This window comes from Motacilla alba, chromosome 1A, assembly GCF_015832195.1.
Source record: "Motacilla alba alba isolate MOTALB_02 chromosome 1A, Motacilla_alba_V1.0_pri, whole genome shotgun sequence".
NCBI lineage: Eukaryota > Metazoa > Chordata > Aves > Passeriformes > Motacillidae > Motacilla > Motacilla alba.
Window position 1 is genome coordinate 1,187,106 of NC_052031.1, and position 26,979 is coordinate 1,214,084.

General features: G+C 48.4%; 3 protein-coding genes across 5 annotated transcripts in view; 2 read left to right on the plus strand and 1 right to left on the minus strand.

Annotated features, from left to right (window-relative positions):
• Positions 1–11,118, minus strand: part of FBH1 (F-box DNA helicase 1) — a 41,465-nt gene extending 30,347 nt beyond the window's left edge. Inside the window, exons 1-4 of one of the 3 annotated variants that reach the window (XM_038155749.1) lie at positions 11,047–11,118; positions 6,307–6,474; positions 4,980–5,497; positions 3,791–3,921 (exon numbers count right to left, since the gene is read on the minus strand). In XM_038155749.1, coding sequence (XP_038011677.1) covers positions 3,791–3,921; positions 4,980–5,497; positions 6,307–6,474; positions 11,047–11,080 — 851 coding nt within the window. In that variant the 5' untranslated portion in view covers positions 11,081–11,118. Of the gene's footprint in view, positions 1–3,790; positions 3,922–4,979; positions 5,498–6,306; positions 6,475–9,331; positions 10,150–11,046 lie in introns of those variants that run through there. The other 2 variants (XM_038155751.1, XM_038155750.1) reach the window with 2 other exon arrangements.
• LOC119708855 (ankyrin repeat domain-containing protein 16-like) lies at positions 11,115–26,167 on the plus strand. The gene is made up of 9 exons (XM_038155755.1): positions 11,115–11,242; positions 12,878–13,219; positions 14,306–14,526; positions 17,618–17,660; positions 18,502–18,610; positions 19,558–19,719; positions 22,801–22,879; positions 24,398–24,588; positions 25,734–26,167. Exons 2-8 carry the CDS (start codon positions 12,888–12,890, stop codon positions 24,556–24,558), a joined length of 1,107 nt encoding a protein of 368 aa, XP_038011683.1. The 5' UTR covers positions 11,115–11,242; positions 12,878–12,887; the 3' UTR covers positions 24,559–24,588; positions 25,734–26,167.
• LOC119708856 (ankyrin repeat domain-containing protein 16-like) overlaps positions 14,432–26,979 on the plus strand; it is a 116,331-nt gene continuing 103,783 nt past the window's right edge. Inside the window, exon 1 of the mRNA XM_038155757.1 lies at positions 14,432–14,526. The gene's annotated coding sequence lies outside the window, so the exon portion shown is untranslated. The remainder of the gene's footprint in view (positions 14,527–26,979) is intronic.

Consider the following 26,979-nt stretch of genomic DNA (forward strand, 5'->3'; position numbering starts at 1 on the left):
ACCTGCTGTCACAGTTTTACACGAGAGATATTTTAAAAAGTGAGACAAAGTTTCCAACCCTTAAAGAACTGGACACGCCTCTGTGAAAAACACAGAGGAAAGAAACCTGGAGACGATTCATCAAATTTCCTTTATACCCTTTTAAAGTTTTAAACCTGCTTTACCTTCCTCCTAATCCTATTTCACAACAAAAAATAAACACATTAATAATTAACCAACACCAAAACCCACCACACTCTTTAACATGTTAACAAAAAAAACTTTAAAATTGAAAAAAATCTTAAATTAACAAACCAAAACCACGACAATTGCCAACGTTTTTTACAAGCTTTTGCTTCGTTTAGAAGTAAAAACAAACAATGCCCCACAGGCACAACCAACACAGATTTTCCCACCTTCCTGGTATCCCTGCAGCTTTGGGTTTGGGGTTTGTTTGCTGTCAGATCACGCTGGAGGAAGCGACTCTGAGAGAGCCCATGAACAAATCCAGAGCTGGAAACAGCTTCAGAAACTCAAACCCTGCCGAGTGCCAACAGCTGAGCCTGAACTGCTGCTCAACATTTTGAGGTGATACCTCACTACTGCAGACCACAGCAGAACAGGGGAATTGAGAGTTCTGCCTCAGGCAGTGCTGAGCAGCCTGCTCCAGAGGGAGGGTCCCTGCTCCTGGCAGGGATTGAAGGACCTTTAAGGTCTCCTCCAACACAAACCTTTCTGTGATTCTGTATTTGGTGGGAAAAGGCAGGAAAGAAAAGAGTGTTTGGGTCTAGTAGCCAAACCATGCATGTATTGCCTACATCTGCTCTCCACCTGGACACACTCATATTAATAATAATTATACTTTATTCTTAAATCTGCTCTCCATCTGAACACACTGATGCCTCAATAATTCTTCTTAAATCTGCTCTCCACGTGAACACACTCATATTAATAATAATTACACTTTATTCTTAAATCTGCTCTCCACCTGAACACACTGATGCCTCAAAAATAATTCTTCTTAAATCTGCTCTCCACCTGGACACACTCATATTAATAATAATTACACTTTATTCTTAAATCTTCTCTCCACCTGAACACACTGATGCCTCAATAATAATTCTTCTTAAATCTGCTCTCCACCTGGACACACTCATATTAATAATAATTACACTTTATTCTTAAATCTGCTCTCCACCTGAACACACTGATGCCTCAAAAATAATTCTTCTTAAATCTGCTCTCCACCTGGACACACTCATATTAATAATAATTACACTTTATTCTTAAATCTTCTCTCCACCTGAACACACTGCCGCCTCAAAAATAATTTTATTTTACTCTTAAATCTGCTCTCCACCTGAACACACTCATATTAATAATAATTATATTTTAAATCTGCTCTCCACCTGAACACACTCATATTAATAAATTATTAATTTATATTAATTAATTATATAATTTTATTTATTTAATTAATTAATATATAAAATAATATATAATTTATATTAATTATATTTTAAATCTCTCCACCGGAACACACTCCTATTAATAATAATTATATTTTAAATCTTCTCTCCACCTGATCACACTCATGAATAGGAATATCCACTCTTCCTCCTTTTACCAGCAGGAATTTACTGTGCCACCTCAAAGTGTGGCTGCAGGAGCTGTCATTAATCCCTGCTGTGTTTTCCATGGAATTTGAGCAGCTGGAATTTGGATTTCCAGCCCGTTCCTGTGCCAGGAGCCACTTGGACAAGAATTCCCAGTTTTGTGACCCAGAAGAGCTGGAGTAAATTCCTGGAAGCTCCTTCTGGCTGTCTCCAAGTCTCCTTTAGTGGAATTCCACGCCCCGGGGGTGGAACTGGATGGTTTTAAGGATCATTCCAATCCAAACCATTCCATGACTCCAGAAGTTGGATCCTCCTCACTCCAAACCCAATTGCAGCGCAGAGAATTCCCCTCTGAATGACAGGGATCTGAGCGAGGCACTCGTGGTTACCAAGGATTTGGCTTGGGATTGGGTTTGTTGGGAGCTGTGGGGGATAAATCAGTGCAGATCCAGCAAATCTGCTTGCCAGGAGTGGGAAAAGAGGAAAATCCATTGGAAACACAATCATGGAATCATGGTCTCCACAGCTGCTCATCAGGCAGGGCAGGACAGGAACTCCAGCCCCTTTCCACCTTCCCAGATTTCACCCTGGGATGAAAACGATTCATGGGATCAGTCTGGGGCTTGGGAATGGAGCTGGGAAGGGAATGGAGAACCAGGAGAGGCTGAGGGAGCAGAGGAGGCTCAGGGGGACCTTGTGGCTCTGCACGAGTCCCTGCCAGGAGGGGACAGCCGGGGGGGGTCGGGCTGTGCTGCAGGGAACAGGGACAGGAGGAGAGGGAACGGCCTCAGGCTGGGCCAGGGCAGCTCAGGGGGGATTTTAGGGAAAATTCCTCCATGGAAAGGGTGGTCAGGCACTGGAATGAGCTGCCCAGGGCAGGGGTGCAGTCCCCATTCCATTTCAGAGCCCTGCGTGTGATAATTCACTTGTGAAGAATGTTGGCAAAGGTGGGATTTTGGAGTTCCTTTTGATGCTGCAGTTTATTTTTCGTATTTTTTGTCTAGGAAGGAAGGGTGAATTCAGCTCACATTGCTCTAGTATGGCTTGGAAGGTCACAAGGCCCTCAGTTATAAGATTTTTAAAGGAGTTATTGACTAATAAAACACTGCTAACAAGGATATTTATGGTTTTGACCCAATCCTTAAATATTTTGTCTTACAGAGTTAAGTTGTAGTGTAAGCTTTTTTAGCCAATCGTGCTATGAGACACAAACTTACAGAATTGCATTCTATTCTTTTTGTTCACTTTTGCAGCTTCTTTACTTTTTTCTATATCTTAAACTCTAAAACTTTACTTATTTTCACGCGTCTCTGCTCTAAACTATAAATCCACAATCTTGCTTTCAGCACTTAAGTTTGGAAGTTTATTTGAAGGTCTCAGATCAAATCTTGTGTTTAATTCTAAGCTTTGGCTTACAGCCCCAACGTTCTGGGAGTTCTTTGTATTTCAGCTTCCAACACCTGTGGATGTGGCACTTGGGGACACGGGTGGCCTTGGCAGGGCTGGGAATGGTTGGACTCCCAAAGTTCTGGGAGTTCTTTGTATTTCAGCTTCCATCACCTGTGGATGTGGCACTTGGGGACACGGGTGGCCTTGGCAGGGCTGGGAATGGTTGGACTTCCAAAGTTCTGGGAGTTCTTTGTATTTCAGCTTCCAACACCTGTGGATGTGGCACTTGGGGACACGGGTGGCCTTGGCAGGGCTGGGAATGGTTGGACTCCCAAAGTTCTGGGAGTTCTTTGTATTTCAGCTTCCATCACCTGTGGAGGTGGCACTTGGGGACACGGGTGGCCTTGGCAGGGCTGGGAATGGTCTCAGATCAAATCTTGTGTTTAATTCTAAGCTTTGGCTTACAGCCCCAGCGTTCTGGGAGTTCTTTGTATTTCAGCTTCCAACACCTGTGGAGGTGGCACTTGGGGACACGGGAGGCCTTGGCAGGGCTGGGAATGGTTGGACTCCATGTCTTAGAGGCCTTTTCCAACCTAAATAATTCCATGATTCCAGGATCTCGTGTCCAAACGGGGTAAGGAAAAGAAAAGGAAAGTTTTGCACCTCTTCTCAGTGTTTTTTCCTATTAAAATCACATTTCCCTGCACATCTCCCACCCGTTTAGAAGCCAAACCTGGCAATTCCCAGGATCCAACACAAGAAATGCCAAAAGCAGGAAAATCTGAGGATGTGCAAGGAGGACTCACCTGACCAGCCCCAGCACACAGCCCTGCCGCTCCTTGGTGATGGAGAATTCCTGCAGGATCTGCTCGACCCTGCGCAGGGCTGAGCCCTCCCTCTGCAGGTACTGCTGGTAGAGCTTCTTCCAGGGGATGAACTGCAGTGGGAGCACAGGGAGCAGGTTACACCTCGGGGCATTCCAAAAAGGGGGAAAGAGAGAAGCTGGGGGGGCTCGGAGTCACGGGGGTGAAAGAGGAGCTGGATGGGAAAGGGAGATGGGGAAGGGAAGAGGGGAAAGGGGGAAAAGAGAGAGAGAGGGGGAAAGAAAGGAAAAAGAGGGAAAAAGGGGGGAAAGAAATGAAAAAAGGAGGGGAGGGAAAAATAGAGAAAAAAGGGGAAAAAGGAAGAAAAAGGGAAGGGGGAAATAGAGGAAAAAGGGAAGGGAAAAAAAGAGAGGGGGAAAAAAGAGAGGGGGGAAAAAAGAGAGGGGGGAGGAAAATGGGGGAGGAAAATGGGGGAGGAAAATGGGGGAGGAAAATGGGGGAGGAAAATGGGGGAGGAAAATGGGGGAGGAAAATGGGGGAGGAAAAAGGGGGAGGAAAAAGGGGGAGGAAAAAGAGCTTCTTCCAGGAAAAAGAGCTTCTTCCAGGGGATGAACTGCAGTGGGAGCACACAGCAGCAGCTTGCACCTCGTGGAATTCAAAAAAAGGGGCAAAGAGAGAAGCTGGGGGCGCTCAGAGTCACGGGGGTGAAAAAGGAGATGGATGGGAAAGGGAGATGGGGAAGGAAAGAGGGGAAAGGGGGAAAAGAGAGAGAGAGGGGGGAAAGAAAGGAAAAAGAGGGAAAAAGGGGGGAAAGAAAGGAAAAAAGGGAGGGGAGGGAAAAATAGAGAAAAAAGGGGTAAAAAGGAAGAAAAAGGGAGGGGGGAAATAGAGAAAAAAGGGAAGGGAAAAAAAGAGAGGGGGGAAAAAAGAGAGGGGGAATTATGGGATTTAAAGGAACAAAGGGAGGCGTGGATGATCCCATGGGATGATCCTAGAGTTCCTTACCCACAGATCTCGGATATAGGGCAACAACTTTTGGTCCAGAAGACCAAAACAAACGGAAGGAGAGCTAAAACTTCATGGATTGTGGGAAGAATGATGGGATTTACAGGAACAAGGAGGCAGGCAGAGCATGGATGATCCCATGGGATGATCCCAGAGTGTTCCTTACCCGTGGATCCCGGATTATCTCCCTCCAGCAGCGACACACCAGGCTCAGGTTCTGGTACAGATCCAGAACTGGCAGAAAAGCAAAAATATTCCTGAGGACTTCAGGAGGAAGATCATCCATGGATCCTTGAGGAACTTGCCAGCTCCGAGTGCCCAGGAGCCCGTAGTGGGAATCGGGAAGAGGTTCCACTTCCAGCTCTTCCCATTCCTGCTTGATCCCACTGAGCTGCGGAACCTTCACCTCAGGCTCCTCCCAGAGATCCTGCTCGGGCTTGGGAATTCCTCTTTTCCTGGAATGTCCCCTGGGAGGTGGCACCAAGTCCTGGGGATGCAGGGAAAGGGAGGGGTTGCTGAAGGAATCAGGAGGTCTGGGGGAAAAGGGATCCAGTGGCTCTTCCTTGATCCCACAGCTCGGCATCCCAGCAGGTCCCACTGGTGGGGTCTTTTGGATCCCGAAGAAATCCGAGATTTTCCTCTGCTGGCCCCGTGCTGCACAAAGGGGAGAAGTGGGGACGAGTTCTGTGGAAAACAGGGAACGAGGAAGAGTTTAGGATTTTGGTGGCACGTCCCGGCTGGGCAGGGAATGTTCACTGCCAGGGATGCAGGGGCAGCCCCACTGCTCTGGCAATTCCAGCCCAGCCAGGAATTCCTCATGGCCAAGATCCCATCCATGGCTGCCCTCTGGCACTGGCAGCCATTCCCTGGGTGCTGTCCCTGCAGGCCTTGTCCCCAGTCCCTCTGCAGCTCTCCTGGAGCCCCTGCAGGCCCTGCAATGTGCTGGAAGCTCTCCCTGGAGCCTTCCCTTCTCCAGGGGAACATTCCCAGCTCTCCCAGCCTGACACTGGATCCATCTCCTCTCCAACACATTCCTGGACCCAGGGCCTTCACTTGGAATCTCAGGAAGCCATGAAGGGTCTCCCTTCCCTTTTCCTCTCTTTTCCATCCCCATTTTCCATCAAAATCCCTCGGGATGGATTCTGAGTGTCCCAAATCCCAGAATCCCAGAGCAGTTTGGGTGGGAAGGGACCTCAAAGCTCATTCCAGGGACACCTCCCCTATCCCAGAGTGCTCCAATCCTTCCTTGGACACTGCAGGGATGCAGGGGCAGCCCCAGCTGCTCTGGCAATTCCAGCCCAGGCAGGAATTCCTCATGGCCAAGATCCCATCCATGGCTGCCCTCTGGCACTGGCAGCCATTCCCTGTGTGCTGTCCCTGCAGGCCTTGTCCCCAGTCCCTCTGCAGCGACCCTGGAGCCCCTGGAACGTTCTGGAAGCTCTCCCTGGATCCCTCTCCTCCCCAGGTGAGCACCCCAGCTGTCCCAGCAGTACCTCTGGGGTGTCTCCGTGTGCCGTAGGTGGGATGAAGGCCCCGGGCTGCTGCTCCTCCTCCTCGGGGCAGGCCCAGGGGCTGCCGCAGCGGGGCCGAGCCCTCGGGGCTCCGCGCCAGGGCCGCGCACTCGGGGGCCGTGAGCTGCCTGCGCCCGCAGCGCCGCATCCCTGCGGGAAAGGGAGCCAGGGAAAACAAAACTGGGTTTCCCCCGGAATTGGGAGAGGCCTCAGGGCCTGGGGTGGCTCCTGCCGGCGGCTTTAGTTGGGGTATTGAGGGGAAGATTTAGTTTGGATAGATTTACTTAGGAATTCCATGCCAGCCAGGAATTCCTGGAGAACCTGTGGCTGCCTCTGCTTATAAATGACAATGTAGTAATAAAATAAAATAAAATAAAATAAAATAAAATAAAATAAAAATCATATAATGAAATATAGTGTAATATATAACATAATAAAGTATATATTAGACATATACAATATAATATATAATATAATATAAAATATAATATAATTTTATCAATTTAATAATATATAATAATATAATTTATATAATATATAACAATTCATAATGGAATATAATTAATTACAATAATTAATTACAATAATTAATTACAATAATATAACTTAATTAAACATATATTTAATATAATTTATCTTATTATATTATATAATTGTATTAAATCTAATTTATATTTATAATTACATTTAATATAATTTAATTATTATAATTTAATATAAAATAATTTACCGTAGTATGATTATAATTAAAATAGAACTGTTATGATATTGTAACTCTGAGTATAATTGTTACAGTATTATAATTATATAATCATATTAGTATAATATAATATATTATATTATAATATATATGATATTATATTATAGATATTATATATTATATTATATATATTATATTATAAGATATATATGATCATATTTCACATAGTAATATGAGATTATTTATTTATTACAAAGATCATTGAATTATATTATAATTCTACTATATAATTATAATTCGACTATTTATATAGTATGACATTGTTATATTATTATATTAATATACATTATACTATATATTATAATATATATTAATATATTATCAATATATTAATAATACAACATAATAGAGTATATAAAATCTGTGATATATTGCTATAATTCTAGCAATATAATATTATTGATTGTATAACCTATTATATTTTATATAATAAATACTATAGATAATATAATATATGTAACCTATAATATTTTATATAATAAACACTATAGATAATATAATATATATATTTTATAACAGTTATTGACTTTCATATTTATGCATTGGCTTTTACAAGCTATTGGTAACCACAACAGTTTCAATATAATATAATTTATAATCCCTTTTAGCTACTTTTAAAATAGAATATTATCTGTCAGCTTTTATATACACCATTTAGCTTGTATAAATAGTAATTAAATAAATATATTATAGCTTTGGTCTTCACATAATATTAGAATAGGAACTATGTAATTAGATTTAATTAAAATTAAATTAAAATAATGATTTTGAATGTTTTTATTTCTGCAGCTAACTCAGATAACGGCATAAAATAACCATGTTAATGGAATATATTTGTGGACTATCCTAGCTCAATGCTAATAGGTAATAACGAGAACCAAGACAGCAAGAAAAAAATTTCCTACTAACTCTGCAGTTACCAAGAAGTGCCAAAACAACAGAATAAAACCTCGAGAAAAAATGAAAGAAATTAATTTTAATAACATGCAGGCAAGTCAAAGGGCAAAACCAAGAGAAAGTGTTCTCATTACACATAAACTGACAAAAATACTGAAAGATATAAAATACTGAAATAGGGATCTCATATATGTGCTATATGTGTAATACTGAAGTATATGTGTAATATACACAAATTATTATATTATAGCATATTATATTATAATGTAATATTACATCATCATATGAAATATTATTATATTGTATAATATAATATAACATTATGTCATATTATTATATTATTATATATTATAGTGTACATTATATATTATACATTATATTATATAATATATATTGTATATTATATTATATTGTACATTTTATATTATATTATAGTATATATAATATACATATAATACTGAATTATATGTATAGTATAGACAAATTATTCTATTATATTATAATATTATATTATATCATATAATATTATAATATCATATTACAACATATTATATGATATTATTATATTATATCATTATATTATATTAAATAATAATATTACATTACATTATATATATTGTATATTATATAATATTATATATTATACATTATATTATATATAGTATATTATATATTATATTTTATATAGTATATACTATATTATATTATAATTATACTATATATAATAATATATATTATATTATGTATTATATTATATTACATTATATATTATACATTATATTAATTATATATTATATAATATATATTATATAATATATTATCTTATATTGAAATCTATATAATATAGATATAATACTGCAGTATATCTAATAAATACATAAAATGTAATATTGAAATATATATAATCTTCATAAATATGCATTTAACCAATGCAATAAAATAGAGAAGGAAATGATTTTGAGCTGATGGTGTGCTTTTGGCAATTTGCACTAGATATATATATATAGAAAACAAGATATAAAAGAAAAGAAAAGAAAATGTCAAAACAAAACAGTGAAATAAAATAAAACTTTAAAAATGAAATTAATGAAATCACAAGCTCACTTCCCCAGAGATGAAATTGGCTAAGAAAATTCTTTTTCATGGAATCGATTGGATGCTTTTGTCCCTTATTAAACTTTGAAAAATTCCAAAGAACAAGCCTGGTTCCTCCACACCCTGGCTCCAACATTTCCCACCCAAACCGAGCCTTTCCAAGCTGGGATCATCCTTTATCACAGGAAATTTCACCCATTTGCAGCTTAAAAAAACCCTTCTGTGAATTATTCCCATAAAACAACCAAACCTCACTTGGAACAGGCACAGCCTCCTCTCTTCTGGCTACAAAAAACCCCACAAAAAGCAATTTTTTCCTCAAAAGAAGCCCAACCCAGCAGGGGTGTTGTCACAAGACGAGCTCCTTCCTCTGCCAGCATCAGCAGTTTCACTTTTGCTTCCTTTTATTTATTTATTTCCCTTTACCACGCCTGCAGCAGCCCCAGAAAGGCTCCGTTCTCCCTTCAGGGCAGGACCCAAGGATCAGCTGGTTATTCTTTGGGATAACTGGAGGGTTTTTTCCCAACCGGAATGATTTCCTGGATGTGCTGCTCCCTCCTTTTCAGCCCAGCAGAGTTAAAGGCGCTCAGCTCCCTGGAGAGGCTGATTCCCAACATCCCAATTTCCTCCAAAGATGGGAAATCAGGCAAATAAAGGGGAAAAAAAAAACAAGCCAAGACACTCCTGTGGCTTTTAGGGATGTGCCGAGGGAATTTGGGATGGATTTGATGATCCTAATGATCTTTTCCAACCTAAATCATCCCAGGGTTCTGCTTAAAAATGGAATTTCTCACTCAGCCTTCACCTGCATCCCTGTTTTTTTCCCTGATTCAGGACACGACATTCCAGCTGGGAAGCCAAAGGATCAGAGGATGGAGGGGGAAGCTCCAGAGAAATATTTGGGAGGATGTTGGAGGTGCTCCCGGTTTTCCCCCCAGAAGGTGCTTTCCAAACCCTTCTCCCACATGGATGCACCGACCTCGTCCAGAGGGTCCCCTCATTTCCAAGCCCCCATTCCCAAAGCCTCTCAGTGCCAACCCCCCAGTCCCAAGGATTGCCCCATTCCCAAGGCACCCTCAGTGCCAACCCCCCAATCCCAAGGATTCCCTCATTCCTAAGGAATTCCCTTTTAACCCCTTCTCAGCCAAGAGCCTCCTGCTCACTCCCCCACCCCATTACCAAGCGGTATTCCTTTGGCAAACCCTCAAATCCCAAGGATTCCCCCATTCCCAAGGCACCCTCAATGCCAAGGGTGCCCTCGGTGCCAATCCCCCAATTCCAAGGATTTCTTAATTCCTAAGGAATTCCCTTTTAACCCCTTCTCAGCCAAGAGCCCCCCTGTTCACTCTCCCATCCTGTCACCCCTCATTCCCAATCCCTCGGTTCCAAGGATTCCCCCTTTCCCAAGGGTCCCCCAGCGCCAATCCCCCATTCCAAGGATTCTCCCTTTCCCAAGGGTCCCCCAGCGCCAATCCCCCATTCCAAGGATTCTCCCTTTCCCAAGGATCCCCCAGCGCCAATCCCCCAATTCCAAGGATTCCCCCTTTCCCAAGGGTCCCCTCAGGCCGAAGCAGCCCCCATCCCCAAGGTCCCCTCAATGTCCGAGCTCCCCCGCAGTGCCAAACCCCCTACAATACCAAGTCCCCCCTCGTTTCCAAGGGTGCCCTCACTCCCAAACCCCTCAATTCCAAGGATTCCCCCATTTCCTCTGGTGCCCCCAACGCCACAGGAGCCTCCGTTCCCAAAGTTCCCTCAAAGCCAAAGGTCCCCCGCAGCGCCAAAAGCCCTTTGAATATCAATCCCCCGCCTTTGCCACGGGTGCCCTCAGTGCCAATCCCTCATTTCCAAGGATTCCCTCATTCCCAAGGGTCTCCACAATCCCAAAGAAACCCCATTTCCAAGGAAACCCCTTCCCTGCCCCCCCCCCCACGTTGCCCAGAAATGGTCGCGCCCTCCTCCCCCGGCCTCACCCGCTCCCGGCGCTCCCGGCCCGGCGCGCTGCATTCGCCCCGCCCCCTCCCCGCTGTCCAATCAGAAGCCACAACAGCGCCCAGCGCTGACCAATGGCGCAACACTTCCGGGTTGGGCGGGGTTTGTTTCTTTCCTCCCGTTGCGGTGACGTCATGCCCGTCGCGTGTGACGTCACGAGCGCTCCGCGGCGCGCGGGTGGGTTTGGAAAAACCGGGAATTTTCCCGCGGGAATCGCGCGGCCTGGGATGAGCTGGGGAGGGAATAGGGAGGGATCCCGGCCTTCGGGAGCGGCCCCTTCCCGGGAGCCCCGAAGAGAACGGGAATTTCTGGTTTTTTTCCTGAGGAAAAAAAGGAGTTTTTGTTGTTTTTTCCTGAGGAAAAAGGGAATTTCCCGTTCGTTTGGGAGGGAAAAGGGAATTGCTGCTTTTCCTGGAGGAGGGACTGATGTCTGGCTGTCAACAGGGAAAAAGAAATTACTCTTTTTCTAGAGGAAAAAGGGAATTTCAGGTTTTCCTGAGTGAAAATTTATGTATTTCTAGCTGATTTCTTCATCTCCTAAGAGTAAAAGGAATTTTGGAATTTTCCCAGGGGGAATGGGAATTTCTGTGTTACCAGGGGGGAGGCTGGTTCCTAATTTTCCTGAGGGAAAACAGAAATTCCTGGTTTTCCTGAGGGAGAAACCCATTCCTGGTTTTCCGTTTGAAAAAGCAAAATTCTGTTTTTCCTGATGGAGTGGATAATTCCTGGTTTTCTCAAGGAAGAAGGAAGTTCTTGGTTTCCCTAAAGGAAGAGGGAATTTCAGGTTTTCTGAAGGAAGAGATGGGGTCCTGGTTTTCCTGAGTAAAAAGAAATTGTCCATTTTTTCCTGAGGAAAAAGGGAATTTCAGGATTTGCTGAGGGTGACTCTGGTTTCTGTTTTTCCTAAGGAAAAAAAGGGAATTTCTTTTTGTCTAAAGGAGAGACTGTTTTCCTGAGGGAAAGACTGATTTCTGATTTTCCAGAGGGAAACTGAATTTCTGTTTTTCCTAAGGGAAAGGTCAGATCCTGGATTTCCTAGGGAAAAGGCAATCCTGTTTTCTGCAGGGAAAGACCAGATCCTAATTTTCCCAAGGAAAAATAGAAATTTTGCTTTTACTGAGGAGTGACTGCTTCCTGAATTTCAGAGGGAGACGAAAATTCCTGTTTTTCCTGAAGGAGAGGCCAAATCCTAGTTTTCTGGAGGGCAATTTTTCATTATCCTGAGGGAGAAGGAAATTTCTGCTCATCCTGAGGGAGAGGCCGGTTTGTGCATGTCCTGAGGGAAAAAAATCCCATTTTTCTGGAGGTAGGCACCAGGCTCTGCTTCTCCTGAGGGAAAACCTAAGGATTTGTGGATTTCCTGAGGGAAAAATTCCTGTTTTTCTGGAAGTAGGCACCAGGCTCTGCTTCTCCTGAGGGAAAACCTCATCCCTGCTTATCCCAATCCCCCCAAACCAACCAGGATATCCCACAAAATCCCAATTTTTTGGCCTCTTTCACTCAGGCCCGGCTCCAGGGCGGAGCAGGAGAGGCCAAGGCTGGTCCAGGAGGGAAACGTGGATGTGCTGTGGCATTTGTGGATTTCCTGAGGGAAAAATTCCCATTTTTCTGGAAGTAGGCACCAGCCTTTCCTTCTGCTGAGGGAAAACCTATGAACTTGTGGATTTCCTGAGGAAAAAATTCCCATTCTTCTGGAAGTGGGCACCAGGCTCTGCTTCTCCTGAGGGAAAACCTCATTCCTGCTTATCCCAACCCCCCAAACCAACTACAATATCCCCCAAAATCCTGTTTTTTTGGCTTCTTTCCCCTCAGGCCCGGCTCCATGGTGGAGCAGGAGAGGCTGCGGCGGCTCCTGAGGCTGGTCCAGGAGGGAAACCTGGCTCTCCTCCGGGATGAGCTGAGGCTGGATGAGGTTCCTGAGGCTCCCAGCTGGCGCTGGGGACGTTTGGGAGATTCCCTGCTGCACCACGCGGCTCGCTCGGGACACCGGGATGTGCTGGAATTCCTGGTCCAGGAGATCGGGATGGACATGGAGGTGGCCAATGGGGACTACAAGAGACCCCTCCATGAGGCTGCTTCCATGGGACACTGGGAATGTGTGTCCTTCCTCCTGGAGAGAGGGGCGAGCGTGGACTGCCTGAAAAAGGGTGACTGGTAGGTGCTGGGATTTGGGATTGGGTGAGGAAGGTGGGAATGTGGCTGCTGGAGATGGTGTTTGGGGTCGTGGAATGGATGGGGAAGGAGGTTAAGGATCATCCAGGGCCACCTGGGACACCTGCCAGTGTCCCAGGCTGCTCCAGCCCCAGTGTCCAGCCTGGCCTGGGGCACTGCAGGGATGCAGGGGCAGCCCCAGCTGCTCTGGCAATTCCAGCCCAGCCAGGAATTCCTCATGGCCAAGATCCCATCCATGGCTGCCCTCTGGCACTGGCAGCCATTCCCTGGGTGCTGTCCCTGCAGGCCTTGTCCCCAGTCCCTCTGCAGCTCTCCTGGAGCCCCTGCAGGCCCTGCAATGTGCTGGAAGCTCTCCCTGGAGCCTTCCCTTCTCCAGGTGAGCACCCCCAGCTCTCCCAGCCTGGCTCCAGCCCTGGAGCAGCTCCATGGATTCCTCTGGATTTGCTCCAGCAGCTTCATGTCCTTATCTTGGGATCCCAGAGCTGGGCTCCATGTGGGATCACCTGTGTGGAACACAGAGTGCAGAATTCCCTTCCCTTGCTGCCCCCACTGTGGATCCAGTTGGATTTTTGGGAGAAATTCCAGCCCTATCCCTGCTTTCCCCATGTTTCTCCTAAAAGCTGTAAATGACTGCTGCACTCTTCCCTTAGGGATGGGGATTTCTGGAAAAAGAAAACAAGGATTCTGCCCTGCTCCCATATGAAAGCCTGGGACGGACCTTTGGAGCTGAATTGCCACAAATCCAAAGGCAGCATTCCAGAGCTGGGAATTGAGGCTGTGCCAGCCTGGAGCTGAGGCCAAGATTCCATGAGCCTGGATTTGTGTGGCCGTGCTCTTCCACCCGTGGATTAAAATCAGGGAGCTCTGCGCTTCCTAAGGCACATCCAAACCTTTGGAAAAAGCCTAATTTGCCTTAAAAACACAGAATGCTCTGAGGGACTGCATGGAAAAGGAGCTGGAGTATTCCCAGCCTGGAGCAACAGTGCTGTAAAATCTGGATCCTCAGGCAAAGCACCTGAATCAGATTGGTTGTGCCAGGTTATTTTATTTCCCTGGATCTTCTTCCAGGACTCCCCTGATGATGGCTTGCACCAGGAAAAACTTGGAAGTGATCAAGACTCTGGTGGAGCACGGAGCCAACCCGTTGTTGAGGAACAAGGATGGCTGGAATTGCTTCCACATTGCCAGCAGGGAAGGGCATCCCGAGGTGCTCCGCTACCTCCTGGATGTGTCCCCAGGCTGCTGGGACACGGAGAGCACCACGGGCAGAACTCCTCTGCACACAGCAGGTACAGCAGGGGTGGATCAGGGAAACCTCTGGAATCCCATCCAGCCTCAGCTCATCCCATAGGAGAGCCAGGTTTCCCTCCTGGACCAGCCTCAGGAGCTGCCACGGCCTCTCCTGCTCCGCCATGGAGCCGGGCCTGAGGGGAAATAAGCCAAAAAAATCAGGATTTTGGGGGATATCCTGGTTGGTTTGGAGGGTTGGGATAAGAAGGAATGAGGTTTTTCCCTCGGGAGAAGCAGAGCCTGGTGTCTGCTTCCAGAAAAATGGGATTTTTCCCTCAGGAAATCCACAAATCCCCCAGCACATCCAGGTTTCCCTCCTGGACCAGCCTCAGGAGCTGCCACGGCCTCTCCTGCTCCAACATGGAGCCGGGCCTGAGGGAAAGAGGCCAAAAAAATTGGGATTTTGGGGGGATATCCTGGTTAGTCTGCAGGGTTGGGATAAGCAGGAATGAGGTTTTCCTTCAGGAGAAGCAGAGCCTGGTGTCTACTTCCAAAAAAATGGGAATTTTTCCCTCAGGAAATCCACGAACAGGCCTCTTGGAGTTCATGGGATTCTTGGATCACATCATCTGCTGGCACAGATGGATCTGTCCTCCCTTGGAATGTGGATATGATTTTCCTTCCTGGTGTGGAAAGCTCCCCAGCTCCAAGCCCATCCTGGCATTTGCAATTCCTGAAGGCAGCAGAGCTGCTGAGAGGAACTTTTTCGGATGGATTTCTTTATCCCAGCCTCAAGCTGGGCCTGGGGAGGTTCAGTTGGGATACTGGGGAAATTCCTTCCTGGAAAGGGCTGTAAGCATTGGGATGAGCTGCCCAGGGCAAGGGTGGTGTCCCCATTCCTGGAGGGATTTAAAATCCATGTGGATGTGGCACTTGGGGACATGGGGCAGTGGTGGCTTTGGCAGTGCTGGGAATGGTTGGGCTCAGGCACTTTCCCAACCAAAATGACTCCATGATTCCAATAATCAACTCCAAATTTTGGAGTCCCCTTGCTCTGATGCCATGGTGAGAATTCCAGAGGGCTTTTCTGTGAATGGGAGGGACAGTCCCTGCTGGGAATCCACAGGATGCCCAATTCCCTTTCCCTGCCCTTTTCCTTGCTTTTAGGGGATATTTAAAAGGAATGGGCAGGTTTAGGAATGCCAGCCATCCTCAGGATTGTTGGGAAGCAGAAAAGGGCTCGGAGCACACCCAGAGTTGGAATCAGGCTGCGTATTCCAGCTCTCAGCAGCAGAGGTGAGCCCTGGCTACCCAAACTCCTTTCCCAAAGAATTTAATTGGGATTGACTCCCCGGAAAAACCTGAGGTGTTGGGAGGAGCCCCTGCTGTGCTGTCACTCCAGTGGCTTTTCCAGCCCTTGCTCTGTCACTCCTGGCTCATCAGTGGTGACAATTCCAGCCCCTGGGCACCACTGAGTCCTTGTGCTTGACCTGGGAATGAAAAAAACAGGGAATGAGTTGTTTGTGGGATCACAGCAGGTTGCCTGAAGTGGCTGATCCCGATTTTTTGAATGTTCTCCCGTCCCTGCCCAGTTCTGGGTGCTGTTTCTGTGGAGCTGGCAGCTCCTCTCCCAGCAGGAGGTGGATGTTGGGCTGGGATCTGGGAGCTGAGGGGCTGGGACGGGGTCAGGAGCAGGGTGAGCTCTGAGATTTGGGATTATCATGTGGGAAAGGGGGAATTCTGACCTCGAGCCAAAGTCACCTCCCTGCCTGGGGATATGGGAATACAATTGGGATGCAGCACCTGGATTCTGCTTCCCAGAGGTGTCTCTGCCTGTGTTTCCTTTGGCAAAGCCACCAATCCACAATTTGGATGGATTTCTGGAATTTCCTGATCCAGCCAGACCCTGGAGCAGCAGCTGGAGTGGGAGTGACTGGGAACTGGGGAGGGCTGGAATTAGGGAATTAGGATTTAACCCCCCAGTGCCCCCAGTGCAATTTGATCCCAAACTGCTGCTCCCTGGTCTCCCCACACTTATCCCAGGGGATATTCCCAGTTCCCAAGGCAGGAGCAGGGCTGGGGGGCTGGAGATGGTGTTGGAGCTGCTGGGGGAAATCATGTCAGGACCAACTGCCTTTTCCATGGGTTTCCATGGATTTCCATCCCAGGGGTGTGGATTTGAGCGCATTAACCCGTGACCAGGCCAGCTGCCTTCCTGAAGGGTCATTTTCTCCCTCCTGCAATTATTTTTTATATTAATAAGGGTTGGTTCCTTCAGCTTTCATGCTTCTTCTATCCCGAGGGAAGAAAGCTGGGAAGAGGTAATTAGAGGATGTGGAATGCAGCAGCAGATCCCAGCTGTCCCGAGTCTCTGTTCCTGATAAAAGATGGAATTGTGGGGGATTTTTCTTCCCATGGACTTGGGTTTTCCATCAGCTCAGGTGAAGAACAGGCAGGGAGCAGGAGCAAAGAGCCAAAACCTGGGAATCCCTCACTGGGATTCCAGCTGGAAGTTGTTCCAGCTGAAGGTTGTTTTCCATCACCTGATGGAGCAGCTCCAGCCTTGGTTTGATATTTTTTTTCTCTTCAAGATGTTCCATTTGTTTTGCAAAATGACCTGCAGGGAAGGAAAAAAAAAAAAAAAAGCTGGATCAAAGCTGTGTGAAGTGAAATGTTTAAAAAAAACCTGGAATATTTCAGTGCCTCGGGTTCAAATCCTCGCCCTCTGTTGTTGCTTTCCCTCTGAGATGGGTGAGGATGATGAGGTGGGAGGGGCTGAGGAGGGCTGGGAATGTTACCCAGCATTTCCCCAGCTCCCTGCTCTGTGTTCCTTCTGCTTCTCCCAGATCCCAGTTCGGGAATGAACAAATAACTGGGAGAAACCCTCTTTGTTCCAGCTGAATCCTGTGGCTGATGGAGCCAGGCAGTGCCCATTCCATCCCTTTTCCCTGCTTTACCTCCCATTTCCCAATGGGATCGGAGCAAGGCCAGCCTTTTTTTTTTTTTTAATGCCACCAAAAAATTGATGGGAATGAAGCCCCTTGGAGCCCCTTCCCCCTCCCAAAAGGATCAGCAACCCGAGCATGCCAAACTGTAGGAACACAATGTACCAATCCATGTTTTTCCTGTTTTTTTCCCCTCTTTTCCCAGCAATGCACGGCTGTTCCCAGGTCGTGGAGCTGCTCCTGGAACGGTAAGCAGGCTCCTTCCAGCTTTTTCTCCCCCAGCTCCCATTCCCTGCCAGGATTTGGACACAAAGGATGTTTGTGCTGTTCCGCTGGGGAAGCAGAGCACAGCTGCCCTGCCCTCCATCCCGAGGCTGGCTCCTCGTGCTCCAGGTTTTTCCCAGCTGGGGAAGAGACAAGGATTCCCTGGGGATGGGCTCCCTCTTGGTTGTGACACAAATCCCAGTTATGTAACTCAGCCCTGGCTTTGTTTTCCCTGCTGATTCATTCCCAACGACCAAAGCAGCTTCCCTAGGCTGGGCTTATCCTTGTTTTCCTGGGAAATTGCTGGGAAGTGGCTTTAAAGCAGCTCTGTTCCCTTTCTCTGTTCTCCCTTCCCAGAGCAGGAGCAGCTTTCCCTGGGAATCACAGCTCATCCCAACCCATCCATGCTTGGCCCAGCATAAACAGCTCTGTGATCTGAGCCCGGCTTTAATTCAGTTGTCTCTCATCTCACTGGAGTTTAACCTGGATGAGATAGGTGGGCTCTGATTTTGTACATCATTCCATGAAGATCTGGTTATTCCCTGCTTCCAGTGCACACCTGGTCCCTTCTGGAAACCCTCAGGTCAGGAGAAAGGGAATTATAAATGATCTGTAGAGCCTAAGAGAGCTGAACCAGATCTCTGATCCCAAAAAAACCCCACACATCATTCCCCAGGCCCTAAAACACCAGGACAGGTTTATCCATGGTCTGTGGATGAGCTTTATATATTCCAGTGTCAATCCCAGCTGCTGAGAGTCTCCCTCCGTAAGGATTTTGGAGCTGCCCACAGCTCTGTCCTGGTTCTTTTCTCCTCTCACTTGCAGGTGCCAGTACCAACCTGACAGCAGGGACAGCTGTGGGGTCACTCCCTTCATGGACGCGCTCCAGAACGGGCACGTCGGCATCGCCCGGCTGCTCCTGGAGAAACACCAGGTGGGTGCCAGGACCCCTCCCTGCCTCTCCCAGGAGGGAGCCAGGGCTGCCAGGACACGTGAGCCACGCCACTGGAGGGAAGGAAGCGAGTTTCCAACTTGTAAAGAGAGAAATCGTGTCAAAAGGCAAATTCCCCCTGGAGAAGAGAAGGATTTGGCTGAGTGAGGTCATCAGGAATTGGCTCCTGGGGCAGGAATCGTGGAATGGTTTGGGTTGGAAGGGCCTTCAAAATCATTTCATTCCACCCCTGCCGTGGGCAGGGACACCTTCCATTAGCCAAGGTGATTCCAAGCCCTGCCCAAAGTGGCCTTGGATGCTGCCAGGGATCCAGGGATGGCCACAGCTTTTGTGGTAAACGTGTCCCCAGAGCTGGTGGAGTGGGATGTGACAGCAGGCAGTGGCAGGAGGGGACAGGACATTCCCAGTGCTCCAGGGGCAGCTGTGGCAGAGCCAAAAGCAGCTCTTGGAATGCCAGGACTCGGTGTGGAGGCTCTAGTGGCCATGGATAATGTGGAAATGTCCATCCATGAGTTATCCAGAGCTCCTCCCTCTCTCCTGGCAGCTCCTGCTCCTGTGCTGGCTCCCAAAAATCCCTGATTTCCTCCAGGGAATGCCATTGGAGCCAATTGTGCACAGCAGGAACCAGAGCACTGCAATCAATAATTTACTGATGAGTGACTGCTGCATGATCCCAGCTGGTTGGGATGGATGGCTCATGGCTGATTCTCCCAGAGGTGTTGCTCAGATCCTGGATTTCCTAAGGAAAAGGAAATCCTGTTTTCTGGATTGGGAGGTTTGGGAAGTTTGTTGTGGTTTTCCACATTCCAGGGACTGAGGGTGGGAGAGATGGGAAACCTTGTGGAGGTTTCCTGGTGCTGCCAGAGGGTGCTGATCTCATTTGGGATGAGTGCCCTTTGCGTTATTTCCATGATATTCCTTAATTGCAGGCCTGTCCCACGGCTGTGGATGCCCTGGGTGCTCAGGCCCTGCACAGGGCAGCTGTGACAGCCCAGGATGGCTCCATCCAGTTCCTGGTGTCCGAGCTGGGCGTGGATGTCAACGGCAGAGCGACGTCCCTGCAGCTGCCAGCCCTGCACTACGCAGCCAAGGTTTGTCCCTGCTCCCAAACTCCCTGGGAAAAGCCTGTGCCAGGCACCTAAACCAGGCTGGGTCAGGTGTTGGCCACCATGGAGGATTTGCCTTCCTGGCTCATGCTCTGCTCCTGACCAGTCCCATTCCCTGTTTTCTGGGCATCAAACGAAATGGGGGCGGCAGGGTGAGGGTGGGATTCTTCTCCTCTGCTGAGGTGAGATCCCACCTGATCCCAGCCCTGGGGACAACAGCAGGAGGAGGAGGGGCTGCTGGAGAGAGTCCAGAGGAATCCATGGAGCTGCTCCAGGGCTGGAGCCAGGCTGGGAGAGCTGGGGGTGCTCACCTGGAGAGGAGAAGGATCCAGGGAGAGCTTCCAGCACATTGCAGGGCCTGCAGGGGCTCCAGGGTCGCTGCAGAGGGACTGGGGACAAGGCCTGCAGGGACAGCACCCAGGGAATGGCTGCCAGTGCCAGAGGGCAGCCATGGATGGGATCTTGGCAGTGAGGAATTCCTGGCTGGGCTGGAATTGCCAGAGCAGCTGGGGCTGCCCCTGCATCCCTGCAGTGCCCCAGGCCAGGCTGGAGCAGCCTGGGACACTGGGAGGTGTCCCTGTCTGTGGCAGGGTGGCACTGGAGGGGCTTTGAGGTCCTTCCCACCCCAGGAATTCCATGTTTGTGTCCAGCTGCCTGCAGAGGACGGATAGGAGACGTCCAGAAGTGGGAAAGGAAAGCTGGGAAGGTGGGGGGAGCTCCCAGAACTTTATCTGTGTCCTTCACATCAGAATTGTTTTGAATTCCAGAATAACTGGAGCTTTCTCCTCCTCCCAGCCTGTGTGGGGTGCAGAGCTGTGGGTCCTGCAGCATTCCCTGGGAATGCAGAGCAGATCCCAAAACTTTCCCTGCTGACCAGGATCCCTCCTGGCATCCAGCTGGCAGCACGGGAATGTCCCTGCTCACATCCAGGGGTGTTAAACCCAGGATTTTGGCTTGTAGTGGGAATTAAACCTCATCCCAGTGTCCTGATCCTACAAAACCACCTGGGAATGCAGAGGAGATCCCAAAACTTCCCTGCTGACCAGGATCCCTCCTGGCATCCAGCTGGCAGCACAGGAATGTCCCTGCTCACATCCAGAGATGTTAAACCCAGGATTTTAACAGCACTCAGAGCCTTGCAGTGGGAATAAAACCTCATCCCAGTGCCCTGCTCCTACAAAACCATCCGTGCCACTCCCTGGGAATGCTGGCACCATCCGGCCATGCCACAAAGGAGCCCTTTCTCCCATTTTCCTGGCCTCCTGCTCCCAGAAGCCACGTTCAAAGCCCTTCTGGTTGCCAAGGGTACGTTGAACAGCAAGGCTCTGGGGGGAATATAATGTGCCTTGGAGAAAATCCCAGCTCCTGGCTGATTTGGGAATGATGGGATGGGATTCTCTCCCTTCCCTCCCCAGGCTCGGTGTCACTTTGTATTTACAGCACCATGTGTTTGCCTGGTGGGTTGTGTTTTTATCTCTCTCTTTTCTTATTCTTTTGCATTTATAAACGCATGAAAATCAAGTTATTTTTTAAATTCGATTTGCTGCCAGGGCTGTGGGAGCTGCAGCAGTTCCTGGCTCGGTGGCTTTGCCATGGAATTGGGTTTGCAGGGAAATGGGAGCCTCGGGATCAGGGAAGATGCTGTGGAATCCTATGGGAACAGGGAAAAGGAGAGGGTGAAGTGGGATATGAAAATAAGAGCTTTCCATTCCCAGGCTGCAGGACAAAGACTAATTCATGGCATTGAGGATGTCATTCCAAAATCAGGCTTGTTATTTAGGGAGAAAGGATTTATTTCTGGAAAAGCCTGTGCAGGGTAGAAGGAGGTGGGGGCTGTGCTGGCTTTTTCCCTGTGGAATTTGAAATTGGCTCCTGGCAGAGGAAGGAGGGAGGACACAGTGGATTGTGGCTGGCTGGGTCTTCTCCCAGGGGATCACAAATCCTGGAGGAATCCTTTGGGAAATGCAAGTGCCTGAGGGAGGCAGATGAGCAACAGCCCAGATCAGCAACAGGTTCTGCTCCTGGAGCTGGAATAACCTTGGAAAAATCAACTCCAGATCCCCTGGGAATTGGAGGGATTTGAAACTCAACGTTGGAGAGACCTCAGAGACCCCTGCCAGGGCCTAAAGGGGCTCCAGGAGAGATACCTGGGATGGGATCTTGGCCATGAGGAATTCCTGGCTGGGCTGGAATTGCCAGAGCAGCTGGGGCTGCCCCTGCATCCCTGCAGTGCCCAAGGAAGGATTGGAGCACTCTGGGACAGGGGAGGTGTCCCTGGAATGAGCTTTGAGGTCCCTTCCCACCCAAACTGCTCTGGGATTCTGGGATTTGGGACACTCAGAATCCATCCCGAGGGATTTTGATGGGAAATGGGGATGGAAAAGAGAGGAGAAGGGAAGGGAGACCCTTCATGGCTTCCTGAGATTCCAAGTGAAGGCCCTGGGCCCAGGAATGTCTTGGAGAGGAGATGGATCCAATGTCAGGCTGGGAGAGCTGGGAATGTTCCCCTGGAGAAGGGAAGGCTCCAGGGAGAGCTTCCAGCACATTGCAGGGCCTGCAGGGGCTCCAGGGTCGCTGCAGAGGGACTGGGGACAAGGCCTGCAGGGACAGCACACAGGGAATGGCTGCCAGTGCCAGAGGGCAGCCATGGATGGGATCTTGGCCATGAGGAATTCCTGGCTGGGCTGGAATTGCCAGAGCAGCTGGGGCTGCCCCTGCATCCCTGCAGTGCCCAAGGAAGGATTGGGGCACCCTGGGACAGTGGGAGTTGTCCCTGGCCATGTTTGGAGTTGGAATTTGATTATCTTTTAAGGATTTTTTCCAGCCCAAGCCATGCTGGGATGTCAGGAAGCTGCCTGGTGGCACCTTTGTGGCCAGTTCCCATGGGATAACAGTTCCTGCCTCATGGGTCTGATCTGAAGGCAGCTGAGCCTGATTTCCATCTGCTCCAGGATCCTCTGGAGCTCCTGGTGCCCCCAGACCTGACCAGGACAGGGCAGATCTGTGCAATCCCAGGTTAGGGATGGATCCAAGCACGGAGCTGATCCCAAATTCCTCGTTCTGCAGGAAGGACATGGACACACCATCCAGACCCTGCTGTCCCTCGGAGCTGATCTCCAGGCCAAGGATGGGAAGGGCCGTTCTGGTGAGAATTCCAAGCTGGTTTTCCAAGCTTTGTGTGACATCAAGACCTTCCATAAGCACATCCCAACCTCATCATGCAAGGGTGCCAAATCCATGGATACATTTGCTCTGGGAGCAGTGTGAGGGATCACCCAGGGTTTTTTTGGGCATTTTGCATTCCCTGGCTTTCAATCTGCTGGAATTTCTGCTGGAGCTTTTCCCTTTGGGGAAGAACAGAGATGTAAATTGGGAATTTCCTGCTGATTTTTCACCTGAGGAGCTCCGATGCTGCCTCTTCCTCATCATATTTGGCTGGAATGGTCCTGTTGGAAGCAGGTTGGATGGACAAACACGAGGATTGAGTTCTCCAGCCTCAATTCCTCAGCAAACAGCCTGGAAGTGGCTGATGAGCAAATAATACCAGAGAGCTGGCACGGAAATGGAGTTGCTATAGCGATGCCGGAGAGTCGGCATTCCCAGCGGGAAAGGCTCAGGCAGATCTTGCATCAGCATCTCCCCCCAAAAAAAATAAATTAATTAAAATGAAAGAAATAAGACAAATTTGTTTTGGCCATTGCCAAAATTGGCGAATTCCCCAGCCCTGGGTTTGGTTAAAGCCATGTTTTAGCAGTGCCATCTCTCCCTCCGCCCCCTCAGTGACTAAATCCGAGCCCTGCTGAGCTCATCCAACCCTGGCATGTTTTTTCCTGTGGCTCCTCCTTGGCTGGGTTTGGGTCACTGCGTCCTTGGGAAGCTTCTCATCCACGTCAGGATTATCCAGGGGGATCAGGATGCCTCCCTTGGATTAGATGGGAGGAAGGTTTTTTACAGTGAGGGTGGGAAGGGGCTGGGCTGGAATTCCCAGAGCAGCTGGATCCCTGGCAGTGTCCAAGGCCAGGCTGGACACTGGGGCTTGGAGCAGCCTGGGATGGTGGAAGGATGCATGGCAGGAGGGTGGAACTGGATGATCCTTAAGATCAGACTCAAAGACCCCAAAAACCCAAACCACTCCATAGTCCCACAGTGGCAAAACTCATTTTTCACCCTCCATCTGTTTATTCCCATGGGTGTCACAGACATATTTTATGAAAACCCTTTGCTGGGATTTTCTTCTCCTGGGAAGCTAAAGAATCTCAAAAAGAAAAAGATGTAAATAATAACTTTCTGCTGCTATAGAATGCACCAGGTGCTTCTTTGATTGGTCCATGCGAGGTGTTTCTGCTTAATTCTACTTAATAACCAATCAAGGGTGCATTAAGTCAGACTTTAGTCACAAGCCTTTGTTATTCATCCCTTTCTATTTCCAGCCTTCTGATGAATCCTCTCTCTGTTCTTTCAGTCTAGTTTTAATACAACATTTTTAATATCATACATATCACAATACAATAAATCAACCTGAAACATAAACCCAAAAATCCTCATCTCTTCCCCTCATCCTGGGACCCCCTCCAAATCACCCCACGCCGCGGGAACCCCGTTTTCCTGCAAAGCAGGACGAGGTGACCCCAGGAGGTGACCCCGGGTGGTGTTGTGTCCCCAGCCCTGCACGTGGCCAGCGGCGGGCAGCGCGCCGAGGCCGCGGGGACCCTGCTGCGCGCCGGGCTCCGCGACGGCCCCGACACCACGGGGACGCTGGCCCGGCAGCTGGCCAGGAGGCCTGATGTCGTCCAGCTCTTCCAGGGAACACCAGCCAGCTCCTGAAGAAGAGGAACCTGCTCCTTTTTCATGCGGGTACGGTGGTTATTCCTTGCCAGGTTTAGGCAAACGGCTGATTAGAATCCCCAAAGGATCCCCCGAATAGGGGGCTTGTCCCAAAAAGAGACCCCCCCCCCCCCTTCCGTTGTATCCCCCGCTAATGAGAGGACCCCCAAAGTTAAGAATCCCCCCAGAGGATCCTCTCCTAAACTGAGAAAACCCCCTAAATTGAGAACCACCCCCCCCCCCCCAAATTGAGGACCCCTAAATGGAGGATTCCCCCCAGGACTGAAAACTCCCCCAGACTGCTGAATACCCTAAATAGAGAAACCTCCCCTTCCATTGTATCCCCTGCTAATGAGAGGACCCCCAAAGTTAAGAATGCTCCCAGAGGATCCTCTCCTAAATTGAGAAAATCCCCCCCCCCCAAATTGAGTAACCCTCCCCAAATTGAGGAAACCCCCCCCAAATTGAAGACCCCTAAATGGAGGATCCCCCCCAGGACTGAAAACTCCCCCAGACTGATGAATACCCTGAATAGAGAAACCCCCCCTTCCGTTGTATCCCCCACTAATGAGAGGGCCCCCAAAGTTAAGAATCCCCCCAGAGGATCCCCTCCTAAACTGAGAAAACCCCCCCCAAATTGAGAAAGCCCCCCCAAATTGATGACCCCTAAATGGAGGATCCCCCCCAGGACTGAAAACTCCCCCAAACTGATGAATACCCTGAATAGAGAACCCCCCCCCCCCAGGTTAAGGAGCCCACCCAAGCTACGCAGCCCCCAAACCTAGGTCTGTCCCCCAATAAAGAACCCCCCCTAAACTGAGGATTTTTACCCCAAATTGAGCAGAGGAGCCAAGCTGGGCAACTGGGAGCAGATTAGGAGAAATGTTTTCAATAGGATTATCTCAAAAGGTGATGGAGGTGTTGGGTCTGGGCTCTTCCCTGAGAGGCTGGGGAGGCCCTGGCACGAGTTTCCCAAAAAATTTGTGGCTGCTCCATCCCTGGAAGTGTCCAAGGCCAGGTTGGAGCAGCCTGGGATAGTGGAAGGTGTCCCTGCCCTTTGGAATGAGATGATCTTTAAGGTCCCTTCCCACCCAAACAATTCCATGTTTTTATCACATTCCTGTTCTGGTCCATGGTTATAAATTTATTTTCTTCTTTCACCTCTTCCTCTGCAGCTCCCTGAAACAGAACCATCCAAGGGAAGTGCCATTTCCAGGGATCCTCGTGGCTTCTCCTGGGAATTTCCCCACCCTGAACGTCCCCACGGAGAAGATCCACCTGGATCATGGATTTTCTAGCTCTTCATGGACCTGCTCTCCACTGATCCCTTAAATTGCTTTAATTTGCAATTTAATTTTTAATTGGACCTCTTTGGGTAGGACAGAGACTCCTGAAGCTGCATCAACCTTTTGAACCCTTTTTGTAGCCCACAGCTGATCCCAAAACCTGCAGGAATCTGTAGTGGGATCTCAGCCTTGTGAGAGGACATCGGGGATCTCTGGATCAGACTGAAACGAGGAGGAGTTTTATCCCAGGCTGGAATTCTGGGCAATTCCCAGCACTGATAAACTTGAAATCCCAATAAGACTGGAAGTCAGGAATACCAGCAAGGTAAGAGCAGCTGGAATCATAAATTCCATCCAAAACTGCCGTGTCCTTGCCTGTTTGTGATGCCAGGAGTTCAAACCACGTGGAATTCTGCTTTCTTTGGGATGGCAGATGTTAAAAATCAGGAAGGCAGTGAGTTAAGGTGTGCACCATGGCTGGGTTTGAGTGGGAAATTCCCACCTTGCTGTCCCTGGAGCAGCAATTTTGGATCAGCCCCTGGGTGGGTGAGGAAATGATTTTATTCCTCCAAAAGGAATTAAAAAATGGAAGGATCTGGGGATCCTTAATTCCATAAATCCAGCTGTGGCCTCAGCCTTGTGAGAGGACATCGGGGATCTCTGGATCAGACTGAAACGAGGAGGAGTTTTATCCCAGGCTGGAATGCTGGGCAATTCCCAGCACTGATAAACTTGAAATCCCAATAAGACTGGAAGTCAGGAACACCCAGCAAGGTAAGAGCAGCTGGAATTATAAATTCCATCCAAAACTGCCGTGTCCTTGCCTGTTTGTGATGCCAGGAGTTCAAAGCACGTGGAATTCTGCTTTTTTGGGGAGGGCAGATGTTAAAAATCAGGAAGGCAGTGAGTTAAGGTGTGCACCATGGCTGGGTTTGAGTGGGAAATTCCCACCTTGCTGTCCCTGGAGCAGCAATTTTGGATCAGCCCCTGGGTGGGTGAGGAAATGATTTTATTCCTCCAAAAGGAATTAAAAAATGGAAGGATCTGGGGATCCCTAATTCCATAAATCCAGCTGTGGCCTCCCGACAGCAGGAAATGCAAGGGGCTGCTTCATTCCCACTTTTGATCCTTTTAA

Coding starts and splice junctions, on each gene's coding strand:
- LOC119708855 (XM_038155755.1), top strand. CDS start 12,888: ATGGTGGAGCAGGAGAGGCTGCGGCGGCTCCTGAGGCTGGTCCAGGAG. Junction 17,661..18,501: donor GTGGAGCTGCTCCTGGAACG/GTAAGCAGGCTC, acceptor TCTCACTTGCAG/GTGCCAGTACCAACCTGACA. Junction 22,880..24,397: donor GGATGGGAAGGGCCGTTCTG/GTGAGAATTCCA, acceptor TTGTGTCCCCAG/CCCTGCACGTGGCCAGCGGC.